The sequence below is a fragment of the Geosmithia morbida genome, assembly GCF_012550715.1.
Source record: "Geosmithia morbida isolate 1262 chromosome Unknown scaffold_9, whole genome shotgun sequence".
In the NCBI taxonomy this organism is placed as follows: domain Eukaryota; kingdom Fungi; phylum Ascomycota; class Sordariomycetes; order Hypocreales; family Bionectriaceae; genus Geosmithia; species Geosmithia morbida.
In genome coordinates, this window is record NW_023336196.1 from 551,797 (window position 1) to 565,388 (window position 13,592).

Genomic DNA, 13,592 nt, shown 5'->3' on the forward strand with positions numbered 1-13,592 from the left:
ACAAACGCTTCTGTAAATGATTTACAAGTCATCCTCGATATTCAAACCATACACTTGCATACCCCATGTGTATATCTATAATGTTATAAACGCTTTCCAAGTGGAAAGAAATTCTTGCGCTTCGCTTATTAGGCGAATACATATACATGTACACCTTAGTTGATACCAGAGACAAGAATCCTCTTGTTCGATTTGATGAGCGCATTGAGTTTCTTCTCTAGCTTCTCCGTCTCCTTTCTGGCGGCGCTGAGCGCACCCTCGGCATCCTCGACACTCATGAGGGGCATGCTGTTGATGCCGCCCGCACCCGGGAGAGCCACGCCGCCCGGACCGATGCCGGGAGTGGCACTGCCTGGGTAGTACTTTTGCGCCCCAATCGCGTCGTCGGGGGGGGCGTTCAAGGGCGAGGGTGAGGGTGACGTAGATGACGACGACGACGGGCCAAAAGTCTTGTTGGTGTTGATCGCGTTGGGAGCACCGGTGTTCTCGGGCGCACTGTAGATGCCCACGCCCGCAGCGGCGTCGGGCCCGTAGAAGTAGGGGGCGAGCGAGTTGAGGCTGGCGGCAGCGGCATCCTGCCGCACAGTGGCGCCCTTGGGCCACCCGACGTTGGTGGCGCCCAGGTTGAGCCGCGGCAGGACGTACTGGTTGATGTAGCTCAGGGCGTCCTCGCGCTGCAGCTTGCCGATTGGATCCTGCGACTGGGGGCGGCTAGTGGCCGGGAAGATGTTCGGTCGCCCGTTGGGCACGGCCCGACCTTTGATAAGGGAGAAGGCTCCGTTGCCCGGCTGGTGGCGCTGGAACACAAAGGACCCCGGGAATTCGGCGTCAGAGGCGATCGACGTCTGCAGCCTTAAGAATGTGGACTCCTCCTCCGCCGAAAGCCCGCGGATGCAGTCCCCGTTGGGTGTGATGAGCATCCGGCTGCCGTCCACGTGGAACTGCTTGTGCACTGGCTTGCCTGCGCGGAGCGCAGCCAGGTCGCTGTCTTGGATCTCGCCGCACTTGCATGTCCCGTCCTTGCAAGGAGACGGGGTGTCGTCGCCCTGCGTCGCCAGCGCTGTGGAGCTATTGCTGTTGTTGCCGCTTCTGTTCGGCGAGGGACGCGTCGGCGCAGACGTGACAGTCTTCAGCATGTGCAGCTGGTCGAGCACAGGCGTCCAGAGACTGTCTTTGATCTTGTCAAACACGGCTGATGGCACCAGCTCTGGCTCCCTCTCTTCTTCCTCAGGCTGCTCGACCACGGCATCCTCCTCCTTGACATCTGCCGTGCCAGGCTTAGGCACCGTTGGCTTGGCGGAAATATCATCAGGCTGCTGTGGCTTAAAGATGTCCTCCTGCATAAGTCCTTGGTTGACAGGTGCCTTCCTGGCATCTTTCTCGGGGGCAGCAGTAGTAGTCGGCTCCGGAGCCTTGGGCTCCTCTCTCCTCTCCTTTGAAGCGGTTTCTTCCGGCTCCTTATTCTTAGGTGCCGCAGGTGGCTTGGGAGGCTTCTCCTTCTTCTGCTTCTTCTTGCGCCCCAGAACCGGCGCATGCTCCTCCGTGTCCTGCTTGACGGCTTCGGCGATAACCTCGGTGTCCTGCTTTTGAGCCTCCTTGCGCTGCTTGCGCTGCTGACTCTTCGTTGTCGCCCGGACGGCCGCAGTCCCCACCCTGGTTGGTGGGGGCGACCCGGCTCGGGACGCTGACACGGACGCCGAGAACATGGACGCAGTGTCGCTGGCATTCTCGCCAGGCGGCGAGCCCGGACGGACGTTGGTCAGGGACATGGCCCTTGACGCGGCAGAGGCCGGTGACGCCATTATGGGCACTTCTGCTCCTCTCTGTGGGCCCGACACCAGACGCAGCGTCTTGGGTGCTACCTTGGATGCGGATGGTGATGGGCTGCCCGCAGATGGTGTAGGTAGCGGGGGGAATGAGGCGGCAGCAGAGACGGACGCCGACCTCTCGGACACCGCAGACGTCTCTCCTCCCCTGGGACCAGGCGAGGGCGGTGCTGACACTTGAGTGTTCAGACTGATGCGCTTCTTGTCAACAGCGGCCTCCTTGGGAGCTGTGGCCGGTTCGACAGCGGCAGGCTTTGCGGTAGCTGCGACAGCGGTGGCAGTCTTCTCCTTCTTCGAGACGGGCGACTCTCTCACTTTCGGGGGAGAGGGAGCAGGAAGCGAGGCCGCGCGGTCTTTGGCCTGCGTCCTGCTTGGAGTGTTGAGCGCCGGGAAGTCCTCATCCTGCAAGGTGCTGTTCTCCCTCACCAGCTCTGAATGAGTGTTTCGCGGTGTGCCTTTAAGCTGTGTGGTGGCGGCGACGGCGACAGCGCTGGGCGCCTTGATGCTCCGCTGTATGTCACCTGATCCTGGAGTGGCAGGTCTCCTGTGTGACTGATCTGGAGTCACAACCCGCTGGGGCAGGCCAGGAGGAGGTGCGATGGGCATCTTGGGCACAGCGGGAGTGACCTGAGCCAGCCGGGGGGGCATCGCTCCGCGCGGAGCCGGCGATGGCGACCCGAGCGTTGCCGGGCTGAGGTAGTCAGAGACGAGATCGATTGCGCCCGGGATCGGCGTCTGCGATGCCGTCGGCGGCAGCAGGATGCTGTCAGAGTCATCTGACACGAGCGCCTCCACAGAGCCTATTGCCTCGTCGAGAGAGGGGAGCTCATCATCTGGGAGCAAAGTTAGCCGCTGTCCCAAGCCTTCCATGCTTGAATATTAGACAAGTATCCAGAGTAGTGAGTGCTGCTTCGTCGATGACGAAAACGGGTGGTAGTCGTGCATGAGGAATGACTCTACGAGGCGCAAACACTGATTTTTATATACATGAGGCATCTCGGGGATAAGGGAACAAAGTGAAGTCATTCTACGGCTGCCACCATCGTCTTCCAGAAGAGTGAAGCGAAGAGGCAACTCGGAGAGAATAAGGTTGTAGGTAGGTATATTCTGACCAAAGATGCCGACAACCCTAGGCGGCTGGGCGCGAAATCTGTTAACGTACATGCCGAGGGAATCTCTTTCTCATAGAAGACGATGATGGCTTGCCTGGAAGACGTCGTTTCGATATAGCCCTGGCTCCTCCTTTCAAACGCACGCGAGCAAGTCATGCCTCAAGAACTTTACGCTCATAGCATAGAGAGATCCTGGCAGACTTGGGTTTGCGTGGCTTGCGACCTTCCGATGATGTGCCCAAAGTGAAAAAGAAGAATGTGGAGGGTAAAATGAAAGCAGGAAAAACAAGAGAAAACAAGAAAGAACAGACGCCCAATGCAAGCCTCGAAGCCACTCCCAGGTGGTATACTAGCCGCTTCGAGATGTGTTTCCCATGAGGTCTATTTGGGGAAAGCCGTGGACCTCCCAACTCAACGCCATATCAGATTGTAACAAAGAACACACGAAGTCGTTAAAAAATGAAAAACAAAGAGACAGGACATGAAAAAAGGGGCCGCGTGAGATAGATGATGCAAAGAAGGAAAAGAAAAAAAAATCATAGAAGAATGTTTGCGCGACATTCACTCTAAAGAGGCATCACCATATTTCTCGTGTGTGCGTGCGTGCCCCGACTACCACCTCGTGGCGTGCCCGGAATTGTACATCATGTTGGGGTTGTACCCACCTTGACTCTGGCCACCAAACAGTCCATGCCCGGCACCAACATTGCTCTGGGACTGGTGCATCCTTGCCTGAACGATGCTCGGGTCCACAAGATCGACTAAGCCACTCCCCCCAGAGGAGGAAGTGTTAGCATGTCTGTGCTTCTTCCCCTTCTTCTTCTGCTTGGAACCGAATTCTTGGTATGCCCCGGCTTGATTGCCGTGGAGCGATGCCAGGAGACCGGGAGCAGGAGCTGGGGTGGAGATAGAGGGAGGTGGGTACTGGCTGGAGAAGGAAGAGGAAATCATGTACTCACGCTTTCCGGCATCGTGTGCCTGGCTGTTTCCACCACGGTTCCTGCCAATGAGGCTCTGGAGCAGCTGCTCGCTGCTCGAGTCCTTGGGGACACCCCCGTATCCCGATCCTCCAAAGTTGCCCTGGCCAAACATGCTCGGCGGCGTTCCCGTCGACTTGAGTCCCGGCGGCGGGGCGGGCATTGATGACGGGTAAAACTGGTTACCACTCTGGGACTGGAACGTGTTGGGCATCATCGACGACTGCTGCGCCATGATCCTGGGGTTGGCAGCAAGCTTGACATTGGTGGACGAGTTGGACTCGTTGGCGAAACTGTATCTCGACGACTGGCGGTTGTGACCACCACCCTGTCCCTGTCCCTGTCCCTGGAACGTGTTCGCTTGGGCTGCGATGCCGGGGGGCATCTGGTCCGCGAAACCAGCCTGGCTCCTTAGAGAGAAGAGCTGCTGAGGAGTCATGGCTCGGCCGACGGAGTTGCTGGGGCCCTGCGAAAAGGCCGACGCGCTCATGGCAGGGCCGAACGGGCCATCTATGCTACCGCGTTGAATCGGCGGTTGGGTGCCAGGGCGACGCTGGTCAAAGAGGTTGCTCTCGGCGGTGGCTTCGCGCTCCTCGGGCTCACCGCCCAGGGCAAGGCTGCCTCCGATTTCGGCGTCGCCTTCCGACGATTCACGGGTCTCGGCCTGCTCGTCCTGATCGGCATCGAGCCGAAGGTCCTCCTCCTCACGCATGGCCCGGCGACGCTCACCACCCCGGACGTCAAACACGGGGGGATAGCTGGACATGTCTAGGTTCTGGGTGAAGTTGGGCATATCCCAGGCCAGCAGAGCCTTCACCAGGATGTCAAAAGACCCCTGGGGATATCGGCTTAACAGTGTATCGATGGTCGAGGCCGGGGGGCTGGTTTCGCGGGCCTTGGGGGACTCGCGGGCCTTGGGGGACTGGGGGCCCTTTGACGGTGCAGCATCTTCAGATGCAGGATCCTCGGAGGATTTGGAGGTAGCTGGCACGGCCGAAGATATTGCGGGACTCGGAGCTGCTGCGCTAGTTGCATGACTGCCTCTGCGACTGCGTTGTTGATTTCGAGCCCAGCTTGCCGAGGAGGGCAGAGCCGACGAGTCTACACCTCCTTCCGACCCATCTTTGCTCGCGGTCCTGGCCATACTGTGCGACGTGTGCGATGCAGGAGGTTGAGGCGGCGGTGTCTGGTGCGACATATGTTGACGCGACGCCGCGCGTGAACCACCGCCAAGCAGCGGCCTTTGGGTATGTATAGTATTCATCGATGACAGGTCTTGTCGCGTATAGCTGTCCTCCTCGTCGCCCTGCTCGTGAAGGAACATGCAGCCAGGGTTGTTGCACTTTTCGTTCTTGAGCCATGCCGAGCAGTACTTGGTCGTACCATGTTGGGCCTTGAGATAGCGCTCGCCATTCATCGATCCGTTGACGGCTTGGATGCACCGGTCAGCCTCGGCGTGCTTCTCGAAGGTGACGTAGATACCAAGCGACTGAGGCTGGCCATCGGGGCTTTTCCGGTTGCTGATCGAAATCTTCAGGATATTCCCGTACTGGCCAAAGAACTCGGGCCTCCGTAGGGTCTTGAGCAGTTCATCTTCGCGCACAGTAGGCGCTAGACCGGTGATGTAGACAAGATTCTTTTGTACGACTCGAACGCCGACGAGATTCTTGCGATTCTCCTTTTCGGCCTCGCGCTTCTGGACCTCTTTTTGTCGCTGATCGGTGACTCGTCGTTTTTGGTTCTTTTGAATGTTGGCTCGAAATTCGGCGACCCTAAATTTTTAGTTAGTCTACCATCCACCCACTAAGCCTCGACATTTTCGAAAAAGAATGATGCCACGTACTCTTCGGTTGTGACCACCTTCCACTCAATCGTCTTCTCATCGTACGGTCGTCGACATGCCGGACACAGTCCGTTCATGTTGTTCTTGATGTTGTTGAAGCAGAACTGGCAAACCTAGAGTAACAAAAGAAAGTCAGCAAAGGGGGGTTATAGATTTGAAGGCAGGACGGGCGCCGCGGGGCCGATCTTTCTGCGTACCTGATAGCCACAGGGACAAGGCCGAAAGTTCCTGTCTGAGAGATCAAACTCCTCGATGCAGAGGGGGCTATCGTGCTCGAAGGTTAGCATCTTCCTGGCTTCATAGCTGCCCAATGACGCTGACAAAAAAAGCCGTGGCAAAATAAAGTCGACCCACGAAAGAGGGAGAAAGGAGGCACTCACCAGGTATACCCCTCCTCGTCTATAAAAGTATCTTGCGGCGCCATGATAGATGATGTGATAGAATATTAGGACGGATATGCGGTGTTGAAAAGAAGGCGTATAGGCAGGCGGGTTCGTAAAGAAATGTGAAGATTGAGAGAGATGCACGAACCTGCAATGGTGCAGGAGCATTCCCCTTGGGTCAGCGTGCAATCTTGAATCCGCCCTATTCTAGAGTAGGATTAGCGTACAAGCTCAGGTCACATGACTGTGAAATCATGGAAGTGAGAAGGTGACCCATCGGTCGGTAGAATGTCGGTAATACATGACCAATGACAGGCTTGCTGATTCAATCCCCAAGGCCACCCGGCTATTACCCCAAGATCCCCAAGATCCCCAGATAATCAAACCATCCCCATCGTACGACCTAGGAGTAGACCCGTTGACCAGATTATCCACCTCAATCGTCAATTGGCCATAAAAACGTCGCGAACCCTTTTTGGCCATGGCGAGCAGGATTACTCGAAGCGGGGCTCTGTCCGCGGCTCTGAAGCCTGTCAAGCCGTCGTCGAACGTCTGCCGCAACGACCAGGCCCTCCGCTGCTTCTCCACGACGGCCGCTCAATATGTCGCATTGCCCAAGGACAGCCAAAACATGCGCAGCGCTCCGAGGGACCATGTGGGAGTCCTCAAGGTGCCCATAGCCAACCCTGCCGACAAGTACCAGAGCAAGGCCGACAACCTGCACCGCTACGGTGCCTGGGTCATGGGCTGCCTGCCCAAGTACATCCAGCAGTTCTCCGTTTGGAAGGATGAGCTGACCATCTACATTTCTCCCTCTGGTGTCATTCCTGTCATGTCCTTCCTGAAGTGTACGTCCATGCATCCGCACGAGAGAGTCCGGGAGCCATCTGGATGCTGACATTGTATCTGGCGTTTGCAGACAACACTGCCGCCGAGTTCACCCAGGTCTCGACGGTGACGGCTGCCGACTACCCGACGCGCGAGCACCGCTTCGAGATTGTGTACAACCTACTGTCGGTGCGTCACAACTCACGAATCCGCGTCAAGACGTACGCCGACGAAGTCTCGCCCGTCCCTAGCATCTGCGACCTCTTTGGTGGCGCCAACTGGTACGAGCGAGAGGTCTATGACTTGTACGGGGTCTTCTTCGTCGGCCACCCGGACTTGCGCCGCATCATGACCGACTACGGCTTCGAGGGCCACCCGCTCCGCAAGGACTTCCCCCTGACGGGCTACACGGAGCTCCGCTACGACGAGGAGAAGAAGCGAATCGTCACGGAGCCCCTGGAGCTGACGCAGGCGTTCCGAAACTTTGAGAGCGGTTCTAGTGCTTGGGAGCAGATCGGTACCGGCGAGGACCGTACCCCGGATACTTTCAAGCTGCCCACACCCAAGTCTGAAGAGCCGGAGAAGAAATAGATCCGTCGTTGATTGGCATTGGCTTACGCATGTATTGATATGTTTTTTTTTTATATATAAAAAATCCCTCTCATGTTCCTTCTCAAAAATATCAAGACACACACTATTCAAATACGTGTAGCGCGAGGCAGACAAATGAAGACATACAAGCTCTCTTGTATTCGTATAGTTCCCAAAAGAAGAAGAAAGAGAAAGTAGACGATTGCAATCTATGGGAGGGACCATGTGTTCGCACCCTGGGATCAATTGATTTTACCGTGAAAGGCGATGCTTGGCCCTTGCATTGCAGCTATGGTGTGACTCGTGAGCGCTGAGTAGACCTTTATCCACCCCCAGGCCCATTTGACCCAATCTGACCCCGTGGGGCTTCCAAGGGAGAGCGGCCAGCTTTAAATATCCATGGCCACCTGTCAATAGCTCAAAAGTCGTTCATGATCTTTGTATAATACACATGATGCCACTGATAGAAGCTGCACAACATGTACTTCGAACAGCATCAGAAGCATCACTGGCGAGTGTCCAAAACGCGACACCACACAAGTCGCCGACCCCTGCGCCTAGGCAATTCAAAGTTTTGTCCCTACACCGCGCAGGCATTGGACTCGACACGATTTAATTGTCCTTCCAGCCCACCTACTAGTTGCAACGTGCGGGTTCAAAGGGTGAGAGGGGGGAAGGGGGGTGATTAACGTGTCGGTTGCGGGACGAACGTCATGGAAGGCGAATAAAGAATGTCTGTCGGAGGAGCCAACACCACTCTCATCTGCCTCTCGACTGCCCGTACCGGACACAGAAACAGAAACAGACAAGATATGATGAGCATGAGCATATGCCAGCTCAGCTCGCTCCAGCCCCCAAAGTCGGGGCAACGGCAGACGCCCCTCAGCCTCTAGTCAACGGCACATGCATGTCTCACTGGTGGCGGGACAAAAGAGAGAGAGAGAGAGGGAGAGAGTGTGTGTGTGTCAACAAGGAAAGACAAGCTTTCCGTCGGGCACCCGCTACACGAACCCAAATGTTGGCCGATGCGCGTGTCCGTATTCGATGCAAGACGAGTATAATTCAGTGCCAGCAGCAGTGATACCCGTAGTATTATTTGCATGTACGGAGTACCTGTGGCGATTTTTACTGTTGTCACCGACATCGTACATGACGGTGTTGTCTTGCACACACACACACACACACACCGCTGACAAATGAGAGCGTCCATGCCAGTCAGTTGTGGAGGCAGGTCAGCCATCATATCTTGTTGGAAAACGCGATGTTGCTATAAAATGCCGTGGAGGTGTTCATGGCAGGTTTTATTGCTCCGTGTCAAGTTAACTTAGTGGTATTATTACGGAGCATTAAAACGCGTTGTAAGTTAATATGGGGATCGATCCGTGATAGTCCCCCCTCTCCGGACACGAGCATAACGGCATCACGCCTGCGGATGGTATTGATAATCCGTGCTCAGTGGAAGGTAGATGCACCCGTACAGTGGTACTGGTAATGGTCAACATGACTCACCGGCACTGAATAGTGATGGTATCGAGTAGAACGCCCCGTTAGTAACGACAATACTCGCAGTCGTACGGGCTGCTCCTGTAAGCGTACGGACATTGAGCATGCTCGTATATCATGTATTGCTGCTGCTGCGTGACGAGTGACTCGGCGTGCTGCTACTCGCACTCTTACCGCCTGCACTGACCTCTCACTGTGCACCACACGAGACGCCCGCCCTCGCCCCTCGGTCCCCCTGAATATGAAGCCATGGCTTCGTATCATGGTTTGTTTACTACCCCTGGCAAAAACACACGTAAGTCCGGCGTGTTCCCTCCCAACCAGTGGCAAAGGACCGCAGAGACAGGGCGCTTGCTTCAGCCACACCGGCACGATGATGGGGGGTAATGCCTTAACGGGGTGGGAAAAGGGTGCCAAAAAGGACCCAAGCCGGGCGCTTATGAGTTCCACCCTTCCCAAACAACATTGCGAACGGCAGATGTGGCAGCAGCAATTCATACTAGACCTTTCTTCCCTTCGTTTCTTTCTTGCTCTCTGAATCTCCATCGTTCTCTATGGGTGATCAGGACCGGTGATATGCTGTGATGATGACGAGAGCCAGGTAGAGCCCGCTCCCAGAAGATCATAAACCATGGGGGACACGTCAGAGCTCAGGCCGTAGGTAGAGCCTAGCACACGCTTTTCTAGGCTGTAGTATCAGTGCTGTCCCATAGACCCTTACCCGTACGCTGAAATGGAAACGCTGAAATGGAAACCGGCCGGTATTATCTATATTGGACTGTAGGCCGGGGCTCCTCGTACATACTCGTATACTGCCGTTCCATAATCGTCCATTTATGGGGGCCGAACGGACCTTTAGTGGCGCTACCGGTCCCTGACACGCATTACGCCGTGCAACCTATGCTTCCACTGCCATTTCAGAAGGCATTGCGGACTTCGGAGCAGAGGCCTATATCATGTATTACAGGCTACACTGGCCGTTTGGTGGGTCGCAGGGCCGTCCATTTTTAGCGTACACGTGACCCGCCCGTCTCCTGCTTAGTACCAACGCTCCAGCGATGGAAGTGCCAGTCGACAGCGGCCAGTCCACCAGAGCCGGCCAGCCAGTGAGATGCCCAGCGGGCGGTCGCTGGTCACTGGTCGTTGCACCCACCACCGTTGGAGACGCTAATGCTGCAGAGGTTGTTGCCGCTTTTCAGCGGGAATCGCATACTGCATTCGTGCGCTGTACTCGTACGCTGTAGGTCCTTGTATCATCCATAAGTCAGGCCTAGATCTCTCTTCTTGCGGCCTCTTTGGAAAAAGACGGTCTCTCTTACTCCCAGCATTTTCCTGTCCCAACCCTTCCAACCACCGTCCCATTCGACCCTACGACGCTCTCTCTCGTATACATCACCCCTCTGCCGACCCTCATCTGGCCTCCCGCTGCCCTCGAATCATCGCATCCACCCCCTCAACCGGTGCGACGCTGTTCTCTCGCCGCAACGGTGCTTCCCGATCGACAGCCCCCTCCCCCCTTTAAACTGCCTAGCCCCTCCACTCAGCCCACCACCTAAATCATACAACCCGGCCTCATGCGACGATAGAACAGACAGACAGCCACCGAATCGTCCGAGGGGCTGTAGGTGCCCTCTGCCTGATTTCCCGATTCACCACCCCCCGAGGGCAAATCCCCCCCGCAGGTCTCACGCCCGCCGAGCCGTGGTACCTCGTCCCGGCCCATGACAATACTGGAAGTCCTTTGTTCTTGACTCGCCACCCAGAGTTCAGCGACCAGCGCCCTTTGTGCGGCCTTCACTACCCCGGATGATGGTACGTCTTACTCGCCCCTGCTGCCCTCAGCATCGTCCCCCATCGCCAACTTGGTCCCGGCATCTTCGCAGCTTGTCTTATGCAGCTCCCGTGACACCTTCCCCGGCGCACGGTGACGGCGTTCGAGACGTGGCAATAGCGGTGGCTACAGGGGCGTATTACATTGTTGCTAACATTCTGCCCTTCATAGGCCTCTCCCACACCCCGCGGACAGGTTGGCGATAGCTTCGCCAGCCGACGCGGGCATACCAACCAATTGTCTATATCCGATCCTAGCCATCACGTCACCGAGGCCATCGGAACGCTGTATGGTGATGAGGACGATAGCCTCTCCGACAACGGCCGTCCCCTGAGCTTCGTCAGCGCACCGCAGGAGCAGATTCAAACTGTCGCGCCTGGCAAATCCCCTTCGCCTACCGAACCTACCCGGCCATATCTCAACCGCTCAGCCTCGGACCAGCCTCAATCTTCCACCCCCCAAGCCGGTGGTCATGGCAATCTCAGAAAGGCAAACACCCTAACCGTGAACTCTGCTGCTACGTCGAATCGCAATAGCGCAACTGAAATCCCCACCTCGCCCCGATCACCGACCATTTCCCTCCGCGATGTCCAGACTGACTCGACGTCGCAGTACGCCTTGACAAACATGGACAACCCCAACGACATCGCCCAGGAGTTGAGCAACCTCCAGTCCCTCAGACGCATGTCTATGGACGTCGGCAACATGAAAGATCCGGACATGCCGCCCATGTCATTATCCAGCATGCCCATGATTGCGCCCAGCGGCAGCGACGACGAGAATGATCCTTCCCGGTTGCTGTGGGTTCCGGCTAGCGTCCATCCTGAGCTTGCGCCCTCCGAGTTCCAGTCTTTTCTCGAGACGCGTGTCAACGCCATCAGGAGACGTTCGAGGGAGTCGCTCTCCCCTGAGTCGGGTTTATCGCGCAGCAGCTCCGGCCGGTCGCTAGGCTCCGGCGGCTCCCTAAGGAGACAGAAGTCTATGCTCTCCAGGCAGGTTGAATCTGTAGACCAGCCCGGTTCAGATCACGTCGACGGCGCTGAGAGGCTGGAACAACAGCGGCCGCGCCAGGGCGGCCACAACCGCGAGCTCAGCCTGGATGAGCTGGTCAAGGACCCCACAAAAGCTGTCAAGAAGCTTGCCCAGGAGTCTCAAGGAGTAGTAGACGGAGCAGAGGCTAGTCCTGATGACGTCCCGATCCTCCCCATGGCCCCCGGCATGGGCCTGCGCAGGTCAACTCGCACCACGTACCGCAAAGGTGGTAGTCTCCGTTCCGGAGACAGGGCCCTGTCGAGGCGCGTGCAACGTAGCCAGGATACCGACTCCATAAACTCAGAGGTGCCCCCTGTTCCTAGCGCCCCGCCAGGTCACGGCCTCGTCAGGGTACAATCCGAGCCCATCACCGATAGCTTCTCCAAACCATCGAGCTCCTTCCGCCGAGCTGAGCCTATTATCCAAGAATCTATCGAAGCCCTGGCTGCGCTTGAGGGTTCACCTTCCACCGACCTCCCCCCGACGGCGTCACCTCCCGGAGATCATAGCTTGGATGATCAAGCAGTCGATGGGCGGACTGCACAGTCTTCCCAGGATCCAGTCTCACCACCGCCTCTGAAGGAACCTTCGCCCGAACCTGTCATTGCCGAACCTCCTCCAAAGTCCAGCAGGCGCCCACAGCAGCAGCAGCAGCAGCAGCAGCAGCAACAACAACAACAACCATCCCCGCCACAGCAGTATACGTCGAAGCAACAGCCTCCGGCTCAGTACAACAACCTCGATGAGCAACTTTCAGGCGGCGGCTCATCAGGGCCGGGATCTGTCTCGTACCGAACAGACAATCTCACCTTGATCCCTACAATGACCGAGGAGAAGAAGAGCGACAAGAAATTGAAGAAGGATCGGGACGACGACGCATCATCGACCAAGTCGTCCGGAAGCAGTGCGTGGAAGTGGTTCAAGACGAGCACAGACGACAAGAAGAAGGAGGATAAAAAGTCCAAGGCCAAAGCGCTCGTTGAGAAGGCACAGGACAATGTGCGGCTCGACGTGATCCAGACGTCGATTGGAGAGAAGCCGACCCCGAAGGGCCGCGAGAGTTTCGTACTTGATCGGGATGCCGTGGACTCGAAGCTGCAGGAGGAGCGCAAAAAGGACACGAACCGGCGGAGCGATAACAAGAAGGAGAAGGACGGCAACATCTTCACCTCCATCTTCGGCGGGAGCAAGAAGAAGGAGGACAAGGACAGGCACAGCAAGAAGTCGCAGCACCTCCGGGTGCCCTCGGAGCAGCCCGTCGTCAAGCCCCTGGAGCCCAACGTCGACTACCACTGGACACGGTTCCCACTGCTGGAGGAGCGAGCCATCTACCGGATGGCGCACATCAAGCTGGCGAACCCGCGGCGGCCGCTCCACAGCCAGGTCCTCCTCAGCAACTTCATGTACAGCTACCTGGCCATTGTGCAGGCGATGCACCCCAACATGAACGTGCCCGTGTCGCCGCAGCAGAAGCGTCTGGAGGAGGAGGCGAGGCGGAAGCGCGAGGAGGAAGAGTATCTTGCGCAGCAGCAAATGTACGAGGGCCATGACGATCAGTCGCTGGACCAGTACGACTTTGAGTACCACCGGGTGAGTATAACTTCTCCCAGCTGCATCATAGGCCGCAACGGATGGCCTGTAGGAATCGACGCTAACCGGTAATTCG

The 13,592-nt window shown here is 57.0% G+C and overlaps 3 protein-coding genes across 3 annotated transcripts; 2 read left to right on the forward strand and 1 right to left on the reverse strand.

Annotated features, from left to right (window-relative positions):
• Positions 1 to 155: 155 nt before the first annotated feature.
• GMORB2_7687 (CCR4-NOT transcription complex subunit 4) lies at positions 156 to 6,182 on the reverse strand (the record flags this gene model as incomplete). Its single annotated transcript, XM_035469652.1, has 5 exons — positions 156 to 2,659; positions 3,604 to 5,687; positions 5,759 to 5,871; positions 5,956 to 6,022; positions 6,139 to 6,182. The coding sequence occupies 5 exons, from the start codon at positions 6,180 to 6,182 to the stop codon at positions 156 to 158; spliced, it is 4,812 nt and encodes a 1,603-aa protein (XP_035320746.1).
• Positions 6,183 to 6,622: 440 nt separating this feature from the next.
• On the forward strand, positions 6,623 to 7,560 carry GMORB2_7688 (NADH dehydrogenase (ubiquinone) Fe-S protein 3; the record flags this gene model as incomplete). Its single annotated transcript, XM_035469653.1, has 2 exons — positions 6,623 to 6,989; positions 7,061 to 7,560. 2 exons carry the CDS (start codon positions 6,623 to 6,625, stop codon positions 7,558 to 7,560), a joined length of 867 nt encoding a protein of 288 aa, XP_035320747.1.
• Positions 7,561 to 10,869: 3,309 nt separating this feature from the next.
• Positions 10,870 to 13,588, forward strand: GMORB2_7689 (Activator of mitotic machinery Cdc14 phosphatase activation C-term; the record flags this gene model as incomplete). The annotated part of the gene is made up of 2 exons (XM_035469654.1): positions 10,870 to 10,875; positions 11,090 to 13,588. The coding sequence occupies 2 exons, from the start codon at positions 10,870 to 10,872 to the stop codon at positions 13,586 to 13,588; spliced, it is 2,505 nt and encodes an 834-aa protein (XP_035320748.1).
• Between the last annotated feature and the right edge of the window lie 4 nt (positions 13,589 to 13,592).